Source organism: Bombina bombina, chromosome 10 (assembly GCF_027579735.1).
Source record: "Bombina bombina isolate aBomBom1 chromosome 10, aBomBom1.pri, whole genome shotgun sequence".
Lineage (NCBI taxonomy): Eukaryota > Metazoa > Chordata > Amphibia > Anura > Bombinatoridae > Bombina > Bombina bombina.
The window spans coordinates 130733288-130752312 of NC_069508.1; the positions used below are offsets into that span (position 1 = coordinate 130733288).

Genomic DNA, 19025 nt, shown 5'->3' on the forward strand with positions numbered 1-19025 from the left:
GGATAAAAAACCTAAGGCTAAATCTAAAGCTTCTAACCGTTTTCGTTCCTTTCGACATAATAAGGAACAGAAATCTAATCATTCCCCAAAGGAATGTGTTTCCAATTGGAAGCCTTCCTCAAATTGGAATAAATCCAAGCCAGCCCCCAAGTCCGCATGAAGGTGCGGCCCACATTCCAGCTCAGCTGGTAGTGGGCAGATTAAAATTTTTCACAGATGTTTGGATCAATTCGGTCCAAAATCATTGGATTCAGAGTATTGTCTCTCAGGGGTACAGAATAGGATTCAGAGTAAGACCCGACCGCCTGTGAGAAGATGTTTTCTCTCACGCATTCCAGCAAACCCAGTAAAGGCTCAGGCTTTCCTGAAGTGTGATTCAGACCTGGAGTTATCAGGGGTAATCATGCCAGTTCTGTTTCAGGAACAGGGTCTGGGGTTTTATTCAAATCTATTCATTGTCCCAAAGAAAGAGAAAATTCAGACCAGTTTTGGATCTAAAGATTTTGAATCAATATGTAAGAGTACCAACTTTCAAGATGGTGACTATAAGGACTATTCTGCCTTTTGTTCAGCAAGTGCATTATATGTCCACAATAGACTTACAGGATGCATATCTTCATATTCCGATTCATCCAGATCACTATCAGTTCCTGAGATTCTCTTTTCTAGACAAGCATTGCCAATTTGCTGCTCTTCCTTTTGGCCTAGCGACAGCTCCAAGCATCTTTTCAAAGGTTCTCAGTGCCCTACTCTCTGTAATCAGAGAGCGGGGTATTGCAGTGTTTCCTTATTTGGACGATATCTTGGCACTCGCTTAGTCTCTACGTTCTGCAGAATCTCAGACAAATCAACTAGTATTGTTTCTTCAAAGACCTGGTTGGAGGATCAATTTACCAAAAAGTTATTTGATTCCTCAGACAAAGGTAACCTTTTTAGGTTTCCAGATAGATTCAGTGTCCATGACTTTGTCTCTGTCAAGAGACATTTGAAATTGGTTGCAGACTGTCAGAACCTTCATTCTCAGTCATTCCCTTCAGTTGCTATGTGCATGGAAGTTTTAGGTCTCTTGACTGCAGCATCGGACGCGATCCCCTTTACTCGTTTTCATATGAGACCTCTCCAGCTTTGTATGCTTAACCAGTGGTGCAGGGTTTATACAAGGATATCACCATTAATATCCTTAAATCACAATTTTCGACTTTCTCTGACTTGGTGGTTAGATCACCATCATATAATTCTAGGGGCCTCGTTCTTTTGTCCAACCTGGACTGTGATCACAACAGATGCAAGTCTTTCAGGTTGGGGAGCTGTTTGGGGATCTCTGACAGCACAAGGGGTTTGGAAATCTCAAGAGGTGAGATTACCAATCAATATTTGGAACTCTGTGCAATTCTCAGGGCTCTTCAGTTTTGGCCTCTGTTGAAGAGAGAACCATTAATTTGTTTTCAGACAGACAATATCACAACTGTGGCATATGCCAATCATCAGGGTGGGACTCACAGTCCTCAAGCTATGAAAGAAGTATCTTGGATACTTGTTTGGGTGGAATCCAGCTCCTGTCTAATTTTTGCGGTTCATATCCCAGTTATAGACAATTGGGAAGCGGATTATCTCAGTCGTCAGACTTTACATCCGGGAGAATGGTCTCTCCACCCAGATGTGTTTTCTCAAATTGTTCAGATGTGGGGGCTTCCAGAAATAGTAAAATCTAAAACAAAATGGGGGAGGGGTGCGCTCAAAAACAGAGCAGTGAGTGGGACTAAGTCTATTACCTAATAACTAATATATATATTTTCAAAGGCTCATTAGTATCAAGTGAGTGGTTAGCCGTGGTTATTTGGCAACCTAGTTATGGGAGGTGATTTGCCGTGATATCTGGCAAATATATTGTGGAGGGTATTATAAAAATGTGGGTCCTCAATAGGATAAGATACACATATGTGTACAATGGGGTTTGTTACAAATTGTGATACAATATGTTACAAGATAGCAATGCTTTAAGGTGCAAAATACATATGGTGGAAACAAACAACAATATGTGGTGTTTAGAATAAAAACAGGTGCTAATATAGAGTAAAGATTTTTACTAAAAAAAGGGTAATGACTCTGTTATACAGATATGTGTGTATATGTTAATACTTCCAGGTTAAAAAACAAATATTCGATTTGTATTAATATTCAATTTGTATTAATATATAGGCAAATAAATATAAACAAATAAAATGAACAAATCAGTAAACCTTATCAATTGAATATATCAAACCTGGATACATTTGAGCCTTTTTTTAAAATGAATTGTGGGTGTGGTGAGGGGTGTATTTATAGGCATTTTTAGGTTTGGGAAACTTTGCCCCACCTGGTAGGATTCTATATCCCATACATCACTAGCTCATGGACTCTTGCCAATATGAAAGAAATGAGTTTATCAGGTAAGTTCTTACATAAATTATGTTTTTTCACAACTGAGCAGTTCTTCCCTTGGTTGCCAGTAACCTACATCAATAATTTTAAATTTTTATTTACCATTAATACGTATCGATTTGACCCCTTGACTGCTAGAAGCACACACACAATTCATTTACAACCACATGGCTGCCTGTAACACATATAATGGAAAATGCAGTGTCTCTTATTTTTAGACCATAATTGCAAAACATAGAGGCATAGGAGGCCTTTTACATTTAGCGGACACTTAATGGACTTTAAAAATATTGGACATTTAAATGTCCAGTATTTTTTGTATAGATTTTACTGGACAGCCTGCTAAAATACTGGACATCTGGCAACCCTAGTTGAAGAATGCAGAAAAATATTGTAATTACAGAGAGTTCACTACCCCTTCAATGAAAAGGTTTTGTCTTTACTGTCCCTATTTTCTTCGAAGTATATCTAGGGGTTAGCTATTTTGTGGGGGAAAAAGCAAATATGTGGACATTTTCTAAACATAATTTATTTTAGGGAAAAACTGACCTCATGAAAATGTTCTGCCTCCCGTTCTTTGAGTTCCTGGTCCAGGGCTTTTCTTCTTAACCTCTCTTCTTCTATCTTTTTCTGTATTTCTTCTTCAGACAATTTCCCTATCTTTTCAAATTTGCTCTTTAGATTTTTTGCCTGAATTGATCCAGTTCTTTTTAATTTACTCAGCTCTTCATATTCTCTGCTTATAACTTCAGAACTCTCATTTATTTCCTCCTGGTTTAATAAAAAAAAAATGTATAAATAATAAAGTGTCTAGATTTCTGTTTCTACTAGAGAGAAATACTTTTAGTTACCTTTCATGATTTTTCTTTCTTTCTTTCTTTCTTTTTTTTTAATATGGTATCAAGTAAAATATTACAGAACTTCTCAGTTTAACATTGCACAGAGAATCTTAAGATATTGAGTCTTTCCAATTGTATTTATTGTGGTTCACTTACCCAAAACGGGAACACACAGAGCCTGAAAATGTCAGTTGTATATAGATAAGATATGAAAACTTTAAGAATGAATTTAAACTGACATGTTACCCATATGCTAAAACACTTGAGAATGGTGCAGCTTATTCGTAAATAGTTGAAAATATCACATGAGCATCTCAGTGTAAAAAAAAAATAATACATGATACGGAAAAAAGTAGTCTCAATCTAGATTGTAAATTCCCACGGGAATAGGGCCCTCAATTCCTCCTGTATGTGTTTGTAAAATGTTGTCGTGTCTCTAACAAGTTTGATATCATTGTTTTATTTAAATGAATTGTACCCATGGACAGCACTGCGGAATATGTTGGCGCTTCATAAATAAATTATAATAATAATCTAATTATTGAGTTAAAGGGACATGAAACCCCAATTTTTTCTTTTATGACTCAGATAAAGAATACAATTTTAAAAATTCTCCTATTTACTTCTATCATCAAACTTGCGTTCTCATGTTATTCTTTGTTGAAGAGATATCTAGATAGGTAGCTTGCACATGTCTTGTACACTGCATGACAGGAAATAGTGCTGCCATCTGGTGCTCTTGCTAATATATTACATTGTTGCAAAGCTGCTGCCATATAGCGCTGCATACACGTGCACACTCCTGAGCTTACATTCCTGCTTTTTAATAAAGGATAACAAGTAGACGAAGAAAATTGATAATAGAAGTAAATAAAGTTGTATGTTCGTTGTCAATGATGGAAGAAAATTCTTGGGTTGTATGTCTCTAAGCTAACAGGTTCATAAAATTCAGCACATAGCCATGAAATCAGCATAGACAAACATTGGCAATGCAATGTGTTGGACTGAATAGTTCAGTGACTTTAAATGTGATGCTGTCATAGGATGTCACCTTTACCACAAGTCACTTAGTGAAATTTCTGCTATACTAGATCTGCTCTGATCTACTTTAAGTGCTAATATTGTTAAGTAGAAGCATCTAGGCACAACATAAGCTCAGCCACAAAGTGCAAACTCACAGAGTGGACCTTGAGTGCTGGAGTATGTATAGATTACCTATCGTATCACTCACTACAGAGTTCCAGACTGCCTCAAGAAGCAAAATGGTCAGAAACAACTGTGCATCTGGAGCTTCTTGAAATGGGTTTTCATGGCCAAGAAGCTGTATACAAGCCCCATATCTACATGCACAATGCCAAGCATGGGCTGGAGTGGTGTAAAGCACATGCCACTGGACTCTGCTGCAGTGGAAACATGTTTCTGGAGTGATGGATCATTCTTGAACACCTTTGGGATGACTTGTAATGCCATTTATAAACCAGACCTTGTCCAACATCAGTGCCTGATCTCACAAATGCTCTTTTGACTGAATGGGCACAAATTCCCTTAGACACACTCCACCATCTTGTGGAAAGGATGTACAACAATCTTACGTAGGTGTGATTAGGCGTCCACATACTTTTGGACATATAGTGTATGTTACCTCCAAACTTCCACAGTAGCCACATCCGATTGTAGAGGAATTAAACATTGATTATGGATGCTTATTTCAGGACTCACAAGGTTTAAGTGCATGATGAAAGAAAAACAAAACGGGCAATCATCATCAGTCCTACGTTCACACTTTGCATTACTGTGATCTCATGGGATTTTACCATAATATTGCAAGATTTCACAATAATCTCGCAAGATGTCAGTAAACTTGCTTGAACTGAGGATGAAAATAAGGTGATTGTGCCTACACATGCCAGATTCATGCTAATTTGTAAGTCCAGGGACGGTGCCTCTAAAGTAGGGATGGGCGAAGGTGTTTATATTCAAATTTGAATGTTACTGTAGAAATTCGATTTACATAATCAAATATTGATAAGAACGAATATTCCTAGAAATTCTATAATTGAATGCTATTTACAGATTTGGAATGCCACTTTTGATTTTGAATACATAACAGATACAAGTATATCAATTTGAATGTTTCTATTTTGTATATTGCATAATTCGAAAAATTACTTTTAAAGAGAGCATAGGAAATACTATTACAAATATAAAATATCAAATTTTGCATAATTTAAATTGAATTATTAGAAAAATTTGAATCGAATATTACATGTGAAGAAAGCATTAGAAATACTATTACATGAAACAAATGTTAGAATGTTGTACAAACATTCAAAACGAACAAATGTGTTAAAATTTGTTTCATTTTTTGAGTGTTACGAAACATTCACCTATCCCTACTCTAAAGTAGGATGTGGCTAATTAAGAACTTGTTAGGTAAAATGTCTAATTTTTTTGCATTGAGATGTTGGTGTGATATTTTATAGTCCGCTTTTTACAGATATATTGCATCACTTTCAAGGGGGAACATGCCCCTTTAAGAAAATCTTCTTACACTAGTAACACCATAAAATTGTATTGATTACATATAAACAGACATATATGTTCATATGCAAGTTTATAACTATTGAAAAATCAAAGCCTTGTGGACACAAATCAGGTAACATAGCAATTAGGCTGCAGAAACCTTTTCAGAGATTTTAAGTATCTAAATATCTGTGAAAATGCTGATTCTCTACTCCTTGCGTACATTTAACCCCTTAACGACCAGCGTCGTATCCTGTACGATGCTGGTCGTTATGCCCTTAAGGGACGTACCCTGTACATCGCTGCAGTCCTGGGCTTCTCTCTGCCGCGATCTCGCTCAAAATAGTGAGATTGCGCTATTTCTGCATGCCCCATGAGTGGGGCACTGCAGAAATAGATTTGCAGAGTTACCAATGCAGAGGGGTAGGCGGCCCATTGCTGGAGGAGGGCGGGAGTGGGTGGGACAGAGGAAAAAAAGAAGCCAGGAAGTGAGGGGGAAGGACAATATAAGGGGGATCCTATGTGGGATCCATTGTGGGAAAGTGATCTGGGAGGGGGAGGGGGAACTACACTACAGAAAAAAATGGTTAGGGTTTTTTTGTTTTGTTTTTTTTAAATATGCATAAATTGAGGCAAACTGGCTACTGGCAGACAGCTGCCAGTTCCTAAGATGGAGGCAAATAGGTAGAGGGGGAGGGTAAGAGCTGTTTGGGGGGGGGATCAGGGAGGTTGGGGGTAAAAGGGGAGCCTACGCTGCAAAATCCCAGAGAAGAATTTACAACCATTTGTGCCATAATTGCACAAGCTGTTTGTAAATAATTTCAGTGAGAAACCTAAAATTGTGGCAAAGTTAACGATTTTTTCTATTTGATCGCATTTGGCAGTGAAATGGTGGCATGAAATATAAATGGTGGCATGAAATATACTAAAATGAGCCTAGATCAATACTTTGGGTTGTCTACGGAAAAAAAAATATAGTTTTGATAGGTAAATATATTTAAAAAAGGCTCTCTTTCTATTTAAATGTAGTGATGACACAAATGCTAAAAATGCTCTGGTCTTTTGGGGAAGTTTTTGTCTGAAGTGCTCGTTCCTTAAGGGGTTAAGCATTAAAGTCAAAATGTAATTCCCCTTAAAAAAAAATAATTACGCATAATAAAAAAAACTTTGCAATGCAGTTTTATTATTTCTTTTGCATGCTTTTCCTGTCATTTACTCTTACATGCTGTATGTACAGTGATGGGCTAATATGTATAGGTGCTTGTTCATATCAGTCCCTAACTGGCCACAGCAAAGGAAAGAGATAAACAACATTCAAGACACTTTTCAATGAGTGTGTTTCAGGCTTGCAAAACAATTTGTCTTTCATTTATAAAGGTGGTAATAGTCCACGATCCATAACTCCTGGGGATTATACTCCTGACCACTAGGAGAAGGCAAAGACACCAAAACTCTTAGAGCCCTTAAAACCCCTCTCACCTTACTGGAAACTAGTCTTGTTTTTGTCTTCGTATGAGGAATATGAAGAAGGAAGGTGCTACAGGTGTTTGTGAGTTAAATGCTCAGACCGATTTGAGGCCCAGTTTTCCCTCAAAGAGATGCTGTCTGGACAGAAGGATGTCTTTGGAGTATGGGTAGTGGGTATGGGTAGTGGCACAAGAACACCCTATGGGAGTTAGTCACAGGCCTTCAACAGGTGTCGCACCCTAGCCTCCTCTTGTTAGTTCAACATTATGCTCTATATATTTAGATCTGCTGTCACGCCTACAGCACTGGATTGGCTATCTTACTGGAATAGTTTCTTCTGCTTATGGTAAGTTCAGTGCAATGGGTGCCTATCAGGTAAAGTTAAGGGTTGTTATTGGCTTAGCCTGTAGGCTATTAGTAGGTACTCTCATGTGGGTATATCATAGCCGGTGGACTTATTTCACCTTATAGTGGTCCTTTAGTGGGTTTAGTATTTGTTAGCACAAGTTTATTTTTATTAGTGCATGTCAGATTGTGTGCTTTGGATTTATTTTTCTAAAAGAGTTTCTGAATTGTCTGCTCTTTGTTGTGAGCCTCTTTATCTTGTGTTTCCTTCAGGATAAAGCAGTTTTGAGAACGAAGTTTGACTTTTTGCTTAAGGTCGTTTCTTCTGATAACATCAATAGTGAGATTGTTGTGCCCTCTTTTCGTCCTAATCCAAAGAATTCCAAGGAGAGGCTTCTCCATTATATGGATGTGGTCAGAGTTTTGAAGTAATATTTACCGGCTACTACGGATTTTAGACATTCTTCTAGCTTGTTTCTTCATTTTTCTAGTACTAGAAAGGGTCAGAAGGCTACTGCTGTTTTATTAGCCTCTTGGTTGAAGCTTTTGATTCATAAAGCTTACTTGGAGGTGGGTCAATCTTCTCCTAGATGGATTACTGCACATTCTACCAGTGGGCCTTTAAGAATGAGGCCTCTGTTGATCACACTTGGTCCTCCTTACATACTTTTTCAAAATTCTACTATTTTTACATGTTTTCTTATTCTGGAGCAGCTTTTGGTAGGAACGTTTTTCAGGTGGTTATTTCTGGTTGTTAAATATTTTGTATTTATATTTCTGCATTGGAAAAAAAAAATCATCCAATGTATTGGAATAGTATAAGTCTGGTCCTGCCCTGATTACTCGTGGACTTCACAGGTTGGATATTAGTTCCCAGGAGTAATGGAATGCGGATTCTCACCACCTTTATGAGATAAAATATAATTTATGTTTACATGACAAATTATTTCATGATGGTGAGAGTCTGAGCCCCCGCACAATTATTTTCTATTGATTCTTTCCCACACAGATTCTTTTAGGTGAAGCGCTCACTTATTATTATTATTATTATTATTATTATTATTATTATCGGTTATTTGTAATGGGGAAAAAAAAATACAAGGTTTTTTCCATGTAAGGCTTGAAAATTTGGGAAGATAAAATCGTGAGATCAACCAATAACAATTTTGAACACTCCATAAGAGAGAAAATTAGATGTTCTGATAAAAATGTCATATATCTCATACAATGCCAATGTAATTTCCAATATTTGGGTCAGACGAGTCATCCATTACACGATAGAATAAGAGAACAGCTTCTAAATATTAAATGGGGCAACTGTAAGCATTTACTTTCGAAATATTTTACAGAAGTACACAATAAAAAACCAATAGGATTTAAATTTTGGGGTATAAAAAAGTTATATTAAAAGAATCTGAGGTAAAACTATTATCCAAAGAGTTACATTTTGTGCTGTCCACTCATTTTAACCTATTCGAGACTATTCTAGATGTAAACAAATTTGTTTGTAAAATTACGTTAAAAAAACATTTCTTCGGTATGAATGAACAGTCGACACAAATGAGAGCAGAAATAACTAAAGAGACTTCAAATGATGAATTTCTCACGTTTCCTGATTTATGTGCAGTTCAAGATTTACAACATCTTGCAAGCGAAAGCACACAAGATGATACTGATTTAATTCAAGATAAGGATATTAAACATTTACATAAAAGGGCAAAAAGCAAATTCTATCCGGTCCATGCAAGACCAAAAGTGCTGGATGTCTTTCAAAAAACAATCGAAGAGAAACTGAGAAATCTAGATGAAAAACTTAAAAAAATCAAACAAGAGAAGTACCAAAAATATTACCTTTAAAGAAAAACAAGCTTTACAAATTCTAAGTGATAACAATGACATTGTGATTAGGCCATCTGATAAGGGAGGCAATGTGGTTGTTTTAAATAAAACTGACTACATTACAGAAGTAACAAAACAACTTAGTGATTTAGAAGTCTACATGAAATTGAAATCTAACTCTACCCAACAATTTAAAAATGAAATGGTTAGTATAATCATATTGGCCAAACACAATAATGTTATTGATCAACAAACTAAAGAGTCACTCATACCCCAATTCCCTGTCACTCCTATTTTTCATTATTTTACTAAGTTACATAAAGATCCTTTACATCCCCCAGAGCGTCCCATCATTGCAGGGATAGATTCCCTCAATGAACCCCTCTCTGAGTTAGTTGACACCTTTCTACAACCCCTGGTAAAACATCTTCCCAGTTACATTCAAGATACCACCTCATTATTGTACAAATAGACTAGAATCAAGTGGAAACCTACATATAGATTTTTAGCCATTGATGTGGCTTCACTGTACATTTGTATACAACACACAAAGGGATTTACAGCTTTGGAATTTTTTCTGGATTTTCAAAGTAATTATGAACCAGCTACTAAGCGTTTTTTGTTAAGTGCTGTGAAATATTTACTAACACATATCTTTTTCATGTTTGGAAGTGATTTCTTTCTCCAGAAGCGTGGAACAGCTATGGGGGCAAAATTTGCCCCCTCCTACGCCAACCTGTTCATGGGTTGGTGGGAGCTGTTCCACGTTTTTGGAGAGAGAAATCCATACAAAACTAATGTCATACATTTTTATAGATATATTGACTATTTGTTTTTTTATTTTTGATGGTGACAGTGACTAAACAGAGTCATTCTGTCAATATTTGAACGATAACCAATGTGGAATTAAACTGGTGGGAGAGCATAACTCTGATCACATACATTTTCTTGATGTTACTATCTATGTAAGTAAAGACAGACAATCAGTAGAAACTAAACTTTACAGGAAACCCACATCTGGGAATACAATATTATAATTTGATTCCTGTCATCCAAGGCACGTTGTCAAAGGTATCCCCAAAGGGGAATATATAAGAGCTAAGAGAAACTGCTCAACCAATGAGGAATATATTGTACAAGCACAAATTATTACAGACAGATTGATATCAAGAGGGTATTCAGAAACTATACTCCGTAAGGCAAAAGAAAACGTAGACACAATGACTAGAGATCCACTCTTAAAATACAAGCAACCAACTAATAATGATAAAAAACAGAAAGTTAAAACAATCTGTAAAATAATTGAAGAAACTATTCCTATTTTACACTCAGATACAGTAATCAAACAGGTGACACAAGAAGGTTTTGACTTTGTTTAAAAAAAAGCCAAAACATTGGCAAATTATCTTTCTCCCTCTGAATTACCTAAGGATACCAAAACAACTTGGCTTACAGGTAAAAAAGGGATTTTACAAATGCAGAAAAGGTACATGTAAGACTTGCCAATATATATCTGAAGGAGATTCATTCAAATCTTGTACAACAGGACAGAGATACAATATTAAATAGTATATCAACAGCCACACCACACATGTGGTCTACTTATTGACCTGACACTTATGTCCGATACAGTATATTGGGAAAACTAAAAGGGCATTAAAAGACAGATTTCTGGAACATTTAAGATCATTAGAGGATCCAGAATCAGATACACCTGTCTCTAGACATTTTAAAATCATGCACTTTTCTGATACATCCTCATTAACTTTGCAGGGCATTGATCATGTCCCTGCATGGAAGAGAGGGGGTAACAGAGATAGTAAACTAAACAAAAGAGAGGTCTACTGGATTTTCTCCCTTAAAACATCCAGCCCTCTAGGAATCAATATGAGGAGGGATCTTGATCTTTTCATATAGCACCTCTCTTAAGTTAGGAATGGATAATATGTAGTACTTAAGAATATTAATTAGTACCATTAACAATAGACTCAACATTATTTTTTCCAATATGTCCATTTAAAATAGAATGTCCTGCACTCATAGAGTATACTAAAGTAGTTTGTATTTTCTATCAATTGTAAAGGAGATATAGAGTTTTTGGGAATTTAATTTTAATTTTATATTAAATAGAAATCCCTTTATTTCTCTATGTATTGCTATGTAGGATTAATAGTATAATGTAAACTTATGATGTGACCACTCATTATGTGGGGATTTAAATATAGTGTATAAAGTAATTTTCATATCAGTCTAAATACTATTTGATCATACAAATTGATATCATAAGATATTACACTGTATAATGTTTGCACTTTATTTCTTCATCACACAGGCATTATATTTAATTGGTATATACCTTTAAATGATGGATATTTAAATGTGAGTAGTCCAGTCACTAGTATGCAGTGACCAAGTGCGCATGAAACGCGTCTGGGTTAGGACTGGACTGCACTTACCTGTGTGTACACTTGATTGTTCTTATGGAGTTTCACCTCATATGTTTTTAAGCTGGATTAATACATTTTGAACTTTTTTTATCTTGCTGTGGATCGTTCATTTTTGCTGGGAACAAGTGCGCACATCCTCTGGATACCTTTTCCATTGACTGTTTTTTTTTAGTGGCAGTTTGAGTATGTGCCTACTTTGTTCATGTTCCCTTTTGTTGCTTTTGTTTTCTTTTCCTACCTTCTTCTTTTGTGGCTTGGCTATACGTCAGACTAGTTTCCAGTAAGGTGGGAGGGGTTTTAAGGGCTCTTGGTATCTTAGGATCTTTGCCTCCTTCTAGTGGCCAGGAGTATAATTCCCAGGAGAAATGGATTGTGGACTCTCACCACCATGAAATAAATTAATTAATCAGGTAAGAAAACATTATACATTTTGTCTACTAAAATGACATCTTTAAACAATAGGAAAGAGTTGAAAAAATTCAAGGACTCCATTACACCTTTTATGGCTTAAATACCTATTTAAAGCTATGCTTCTTGTGCACTCCTGATGGGAACACAGCTGCTGAGTAAATGTAAAGTAGACATACATGCATCTTGAGCAAAAGGGGGCATTTCAGGGGAAAAGGTGAATAAAGAAATTGGAGTAGTCATGTCCTTGGACCCGTTGATTTTTCTGTTTAATAAACTACCAAAATTGAAATGCCTCACATTATGATCTGTAGTATACAGCAGTTAATAACCACGTCTGTGGAAAACACCTAATGTGCCATCATTTGCAGAATAAAGGCATCAAGTATCACTCTCCCTTTCCCTAGGAAAATATGGTTTTCAGATAACCAAGTGCATTGACATTTATCACTCCTTAAGATTTATTTAGGAAGATTACTTAGAAAACTTAGAGTAATGAAGAAAATTAAAAAAAAAAATATAAGGTAAACCTTATATATACTATGTACAGAATGCACTTTAACATGAAGTTGTGTATATACTAATGTTGATATTTTCTTGTCCTATTTGTTAATTTGTATTCTTAATATATTACTTATACCACTCTGTGCTTGTTTTGTATTGGTTTTAAAACATTTCAATAACATTTCTTTAAAAACAAAAAGGGGAGGTGTTTCAGGAGTGACATTTTTATCACTTTCAAAACAGTTAACTACACTGTGAAACAGTACAAGATTTTGTTTAAAAAATATATATATATATATTTTTACACTAGAATGTCACTTTAATTACTTACTGTCCAACAAACAACACTGACCGCTTGAGAAAGGGGTGGGAGCCCCCAAAACATTGCTGTTGTATTGTTCCAGTGCCATAGCAAAGTGTTTCAGCTGTATTATACGTTGGTGTGCTATCTGTATTAGTTGTGTCTCTATTTTGGTCCTTGGACAGCCCCTAGCTTGGACACCCTATGTGGACTGTAAGATTATGTGCCCCCTCTTTACCTTATAGCTGTGCACACTAACTGACCAGTCAGCCAGACCACAAAAAAAGAAAATTGCTTATTTATGAACAGTACTAGTTAAATGGATAAAAATGCCCAAGTTGCATGGGTGCATTTCAATTTTAAATAGAATAATTTTTGCAATATACTTCCGTTCGCAAAAATGCTTCTAGAAAATCGTATTACTATTTTTCAGCAGTGTACCAGTATGTACGCCCAGAGCGCTGGTGTTGGTGTGTATTGTGATTGTGAATATTTAATTTGTGTCATACAAACCACTGCTAACTCTCTGAGAAGGTGTAATGTTTAAATGATGGTGCATGGGCCCTCACAGCATATTGTGCGTATGCCACTGTAAAACAGAATAGCTTGTACTAGAAGCATTTTTCCTAATGCACATTTCAAATTTGACATTTATATCCCTTTAATGTTTAACTTGAATAAAATTGAATTATACTAATAGGGAGCCAGCACACGTCATTGGCAGGCACCGTCACCATATTAGGGTAAAATTATAAAGTTTGAGGCCAACTTTTGGCCCTTAATCAAGCCAACAAATGTGACTAAAGGCCAATCACTGGCCTGAAATGTCCTTTTTTTTGTGACAATAAAAGTTTACATTGTTACAATAGAGGCTGGATTCCACTATCTTATTAATTTAAATGTTATAACAAGTTTGCCCACTAGGCAGATAATAATGAGATGATTTATTTAGTCTCTAGCAGGATTCCTTAGTTTGGAGAAGCATTTTCCTAGTAGTCTTTCTCCTGTGCAACTGAGCAGTTAGCCCAGCAGAACAGTGGGACCCCCTATGTGGTTAGCCTTATCGCTGGGAATGGACTATTTTTTAGTTTAATATTTTATTTAGTAAATGCAACTGATTTTACTTATTATTTTCTTTATTTTTTTTTACACTTTACCTAAGTTGGATCACCTAAGTTGGAGCTGCTCCCCTGTCTGTTTTTGTGTTGTAGATTTAGTTTTTGGTTTAGACTGAGGATTCTTCTCTCATGGAGCTGGACTGAGTTAAATAGTTTAATTATAATTCACCATTCCTATCTGGTATAATTGTAGTTAAAGGGACATAATACTCAAATGCTAAATAACTTGAAACTGATGCAGTATAACTGTAAAAAGCTGACAGGAAAATATCACCTGAGCATCTCTATGTAAAAAAGGAAGATATTTTACCTCACAATTTCCTCAGCTCAGCAGAGTAAGTTCTGTGTAAAAAGTTATACTCAGCTGCTCCCAGTTGCAGGTAAAAAAAAAAAAAAATGAAGAAATGAACAGCAGCCAATCAGCATCAGCATTGCTGAGGTCATGAACTCTTACTGTGATCTCATGAGATTTGACTTAACTCTCATGAGATTTCATAGTAAGCTTCCTTTACCTGATTGGTGAAATAATATGAGAGTTCACAATGCTCATCCCCTAAGATGTCCCAGGACAGACACACTAAAATGCTGCTTAGAAATCTTTTACAATGGGAGGTGGCTACTGAGAAACTTTTGAGGTAAAATATCTTTCTTTTTTACATAGAGATTTTCAGGAGATATTTTCTAGTCAGCTTTTTACAGCTATACTGCATCACTTTCAAGTGTTAAAACATTTGGGTATTATGGCCCTTTAAGACTGTGGATTTCCTAATCTGCATTGTTATTTGCAATACAGTGTGTCTGGATGCACATGACAGTAAAATGTATATCACCTGGCCTAAGATGTGAGCAACAAACTTATTAGCAAATAGGTTTCTTCTGAAAGATATTTTTTTTCTTGTTAGAAGCCAGGGTAAGAAAATGAATACTTGTAGGTGCTTTGTAGACCAGATAAAAGAATAAACATAACATAAATCAGAATAAATATAAGATAAATAATTCTGTACCTCGCCCATTTCCTGTCTCAAAAGTGCAAATGCTTGTTTTTCTAATTCCAGTTTCTGTTTCCGTTCTTCCTCTTTCAGTCTTTTTTCTTCATCCATTTTTTGCTTAAGTAGTTCCTCAAAGTTCATGTCTAGTTTACCCGGTGCAAGAGACTCTTGAGAAGCAGATTTGCAAAGGTCTCCATTTTCTTCATCAGAAACCTAAGAAGAAGGTTTAAGTCAATCTTATGTTTATAATACATTTAAAAAAAAAGTTAAAAAGCACTTTTTCTTTAGTTTGTACTTCAAATACTTTAAAGAAAAAGATTGCATCGCCTTTCAGTAATTTTATTTTTGGTTCATTCCTGTAAAAGCATTCACCAAGATTTTGAATAAATACAAAAGTGAACCTAGAAAGGCTGCTCTCCATTCTCTGACACCTCTGGATATGCAGATAACAGACCACTTCTTTAAAGCGACACTCAAGTCAAAATTAAACTTCCATTATTCAGATAGAGCATGCGATTTTAAACAACTTCCGAATTTACTTTCATTATCAAAATGTGCACAGTTTTTTAATATTTACACTTTTTGAGCCATCAGCTCCTACTGAGCATGTGCAAGAATTCACAGAATATATGTATATGCATTTGTGATTGGCTGATGGCTGTCATATAATACAGGAGGAGTGGAAATATATATAACTTTGAAATTTGTCAGAAACAAATCTACTACTCATTTGAAGTTCAAGCGCTATTACATTGTCTTTTTATCATGCATTTATTGATTATGTAAATTTACTGGTCCTTTAAGTAGAGTGGGGCAAACTAGGCAGCTGCCAATGTATGTTTTTGCCTTTTTTTTGTTATGCAGTGTTCATTCACTCATCACACATTCTATATCATGTAAAGATTCAAGTATATTCCAGTCTGTTAGAAGAGTTATAAGAAGTCTTCAAATTTAAAACCATATCAATCCATCAAAAACCTAGTTTACAAACCCTGGGCCCGATCACATATGCGGCGTCGGGCGCAAAAGCCAGCGAATCTAGCGATCACATATACGTTGCCGCATACAAGTGCAGTACGTATTTTTTGCCCATCGTTAACTGTTTTTACTCCCATAAACTAACATAGAACCAGTGTCGCAAGTCGGTATCATATATTCAGCGCAAGGACTTACGCGGCGAGAATGGAGAAATTTTGCTCCATTTTCACCTCGTCACAGATAGGCAGGCACAGCAAGCCTTGCACTGAATATATAAGTACCGGAACTCCCTAGAAGCCGTAACAAACACCTAACGCATGCGCAATATGTACCTCTTAACCGTCATCCCCCCACCACCATAACTAATAAAATGTATTAACCCCTAATCCACCAACCCCCACATCGCAAAGTACCTAATAAAGTGTTTAACCCTTAATCCGCCAACCCCCACATCACAAACTACATATCGACACTATTAACCCCTAATTCGCCAACCCCCCACATCAAAAACTACCTATTAACCCCTAAACCGCCAACCCCCACATTGCAAAATACCTAATTACACTATTAACCATTAAACCGCCAAACCCCCACAACGCAAAGTATAAATCTAATAACTAAGCCCCCTAACCTAACACACCCTAAGTTAACCCCAATTAAACTAACCATTACATAAAATAAAAAAAACTAACTACATTTAAAAATAATAAACATTTACCCCAAAAAAAAGTACCCTATCATTACTGAAAATGAAAAAAAATACTCTTACTCAAAATAAAATAAAACTAAGATTAAATTAAAATAAAACTAAAATTAAATTAAAATAAAAAACCTAAGATAAAAAATAAATTAAAAAAATCTAAGATTGCAAAAAAAATGAAATTATCCAAAATAAGAAAATTAAACCTAATCTAATACCCTTATAATAACAAAAAAGCCACCCCAAAATATCCCCCCCCCAATCTAACACTTAACTACCAATAGTCCTTAAAAGGGCCTTTAGTAGGGCATTGCCCTAAGTTTAACAGCTTTTTTACTAAAAAAAAAAAAATACTAAGTCCCCCCTAACAGAACAACCCCCCACGCACCCAAACCCCCAAAATAAAAAAGACCTAACAATAAAAAAAATATTATACCCATTGACCCTAAAGGGGCATGGGCATGGCCCTTAAAAAGGGCAATCAGCTCTTTTAGTGCCCATTAAAAAAAAAAACAACGAAATAAAACCCCCACTAACGCCGAAATAGGTACTCACCATTCCTGAATTCTGGTGGTGAAGGTCTTCTTCTAGGCGGCTCCATCTTCAGTCTTCATCCCGGTGTCGTGGAGGCGGCGCCATCTTCAATATGGGGTCGCAGAGCTGAGGCAGAGATGGAAGATTGAAATTTTCAGCAGATAGGAATGCTCCGTGACACCTTGATAAGAATTGAAGATGGTGCCGTCTCCGCTCCGTGACACCGGGATGAAGATTGAAGATGGAGCTGCCTGGAAGAAGGCCCTCACTGTCAGATTTCAAGAATAGTGAGTACCTCTTTCAGGGTTAGTGTTATTTTTTTTTAATGTAAAACTAAAAAAAAAAAAAAAGAATAACGCTCGCAGTTTATAGTTATCAAACCAACTGAGTGTCTGAGGAACAGCGTTAGCGCTGAGAAGCACTTTGCAAGTTGTATTTAAATTTGTACTCAGAGACTTTTGGACTAAATGTGTTCTTCCCCCAATTTCGGCAGATAACCTATTGGAACTAAACAAACCTATTTCTAAGGAAAAATATTTAAAGCAATTAAAAGAGCTGCCTGTAATAAAGCAGCGAGTCCGGATGCCCTACCAGCAGAGTTCTATTACATATTTAGCTTATAAATTAACGGCCACTCTTAGTGAATTGTTTATCATCAGTATTTCATTCACAAATATCAAAATTTTTTACACAGTTTTTATAACTTTGATACTTAAAAAAGGTAAGGATTCTGAGAATATGGACTCTTTTTGTCCTATATCACTCATGATTTCTGATTACAAGCTTCTAAATAGTTTTATTGCTGAAAAGCCCAAATAGTATTACCACAATTAATTCATAAACATTTAACAGGATTCATGTGAGGTAGGACTTCCTTTTATAAATTTGAGAAGATTCTTAACCACAATTGATTATTATAAGTTCATGGATAAATTATCTGCTCTACAAGATAAAGCTGTAATATTTCTTTCATGTAATTGGCAAGAGTCCATGAGCTAGTGACATATGGGATATACAATCCTACCAGGAGGGGCAAAGTTTCCCAAACCTCAAAATGCCTATAAATACACCCCTCACCACACCCACAATTCAGTTTTACAAACTGTGCCTCCTATGGAGGTGGTGAAGTAAGTTTGTGCTAAGATTTCTACGTTGATATGCGCTTCTCAGCATTGATGAAGCCCGATTCCTCTCAGAGTACAGCGAATGTCAGAGGGACGTGAAGGGAGTATCACTTATTTGAATACAATGATTTCCCTAACGGGGGTCTTTTTCATAAGTTCTCTGTTATCTGTCATAGAGATTCATCTCCAACCTCCCTTTTCAGATCGACAATATACTCTCAATTTACCATTACCTCTACTAATAACTGTCTTAGTACTGGTCTGGCTATCTGCTATATGTGGATGGGTGTCTTTTGGTAAGTATGTTTTTTATTTCTTAAGACACCTCAGCTATGGTTTGGCACTTTATGCATTTATATAAAGTTCTAAATATATGTATTGTACTTATATTTGCCATGAGTCAGGTTCATGTATTTCTTTCTGCAGACGGTCAGTTTCATATTTGGGGAATATAATATATACATCTTTTAAAAATGAAATTTATTTTT

The 19025-nt window shown here is 35.9% G+C and overlaps 1 protein-coding gene across 1 annotated transcript in view; it reads right to left on the bottom strand.

The window, feature by feature from the left end:
* NEXN (nexilin F-actin binding protein) overlaps nucleotides 1–19025 on the bottom strand; it is a 187902-nt gene that overhangs the window by 66904 nt on the left and 101973 nt on the right. The window contains 2 exon segments of the mRNA XM_053693184.1: nucleotides 2971–3192; nucleotides 15217–15414. Coding sequence (XP_053549159.1) covers nucleotides 2971–3192; nucleotides 15217–15414 — 420 coding nt within the window.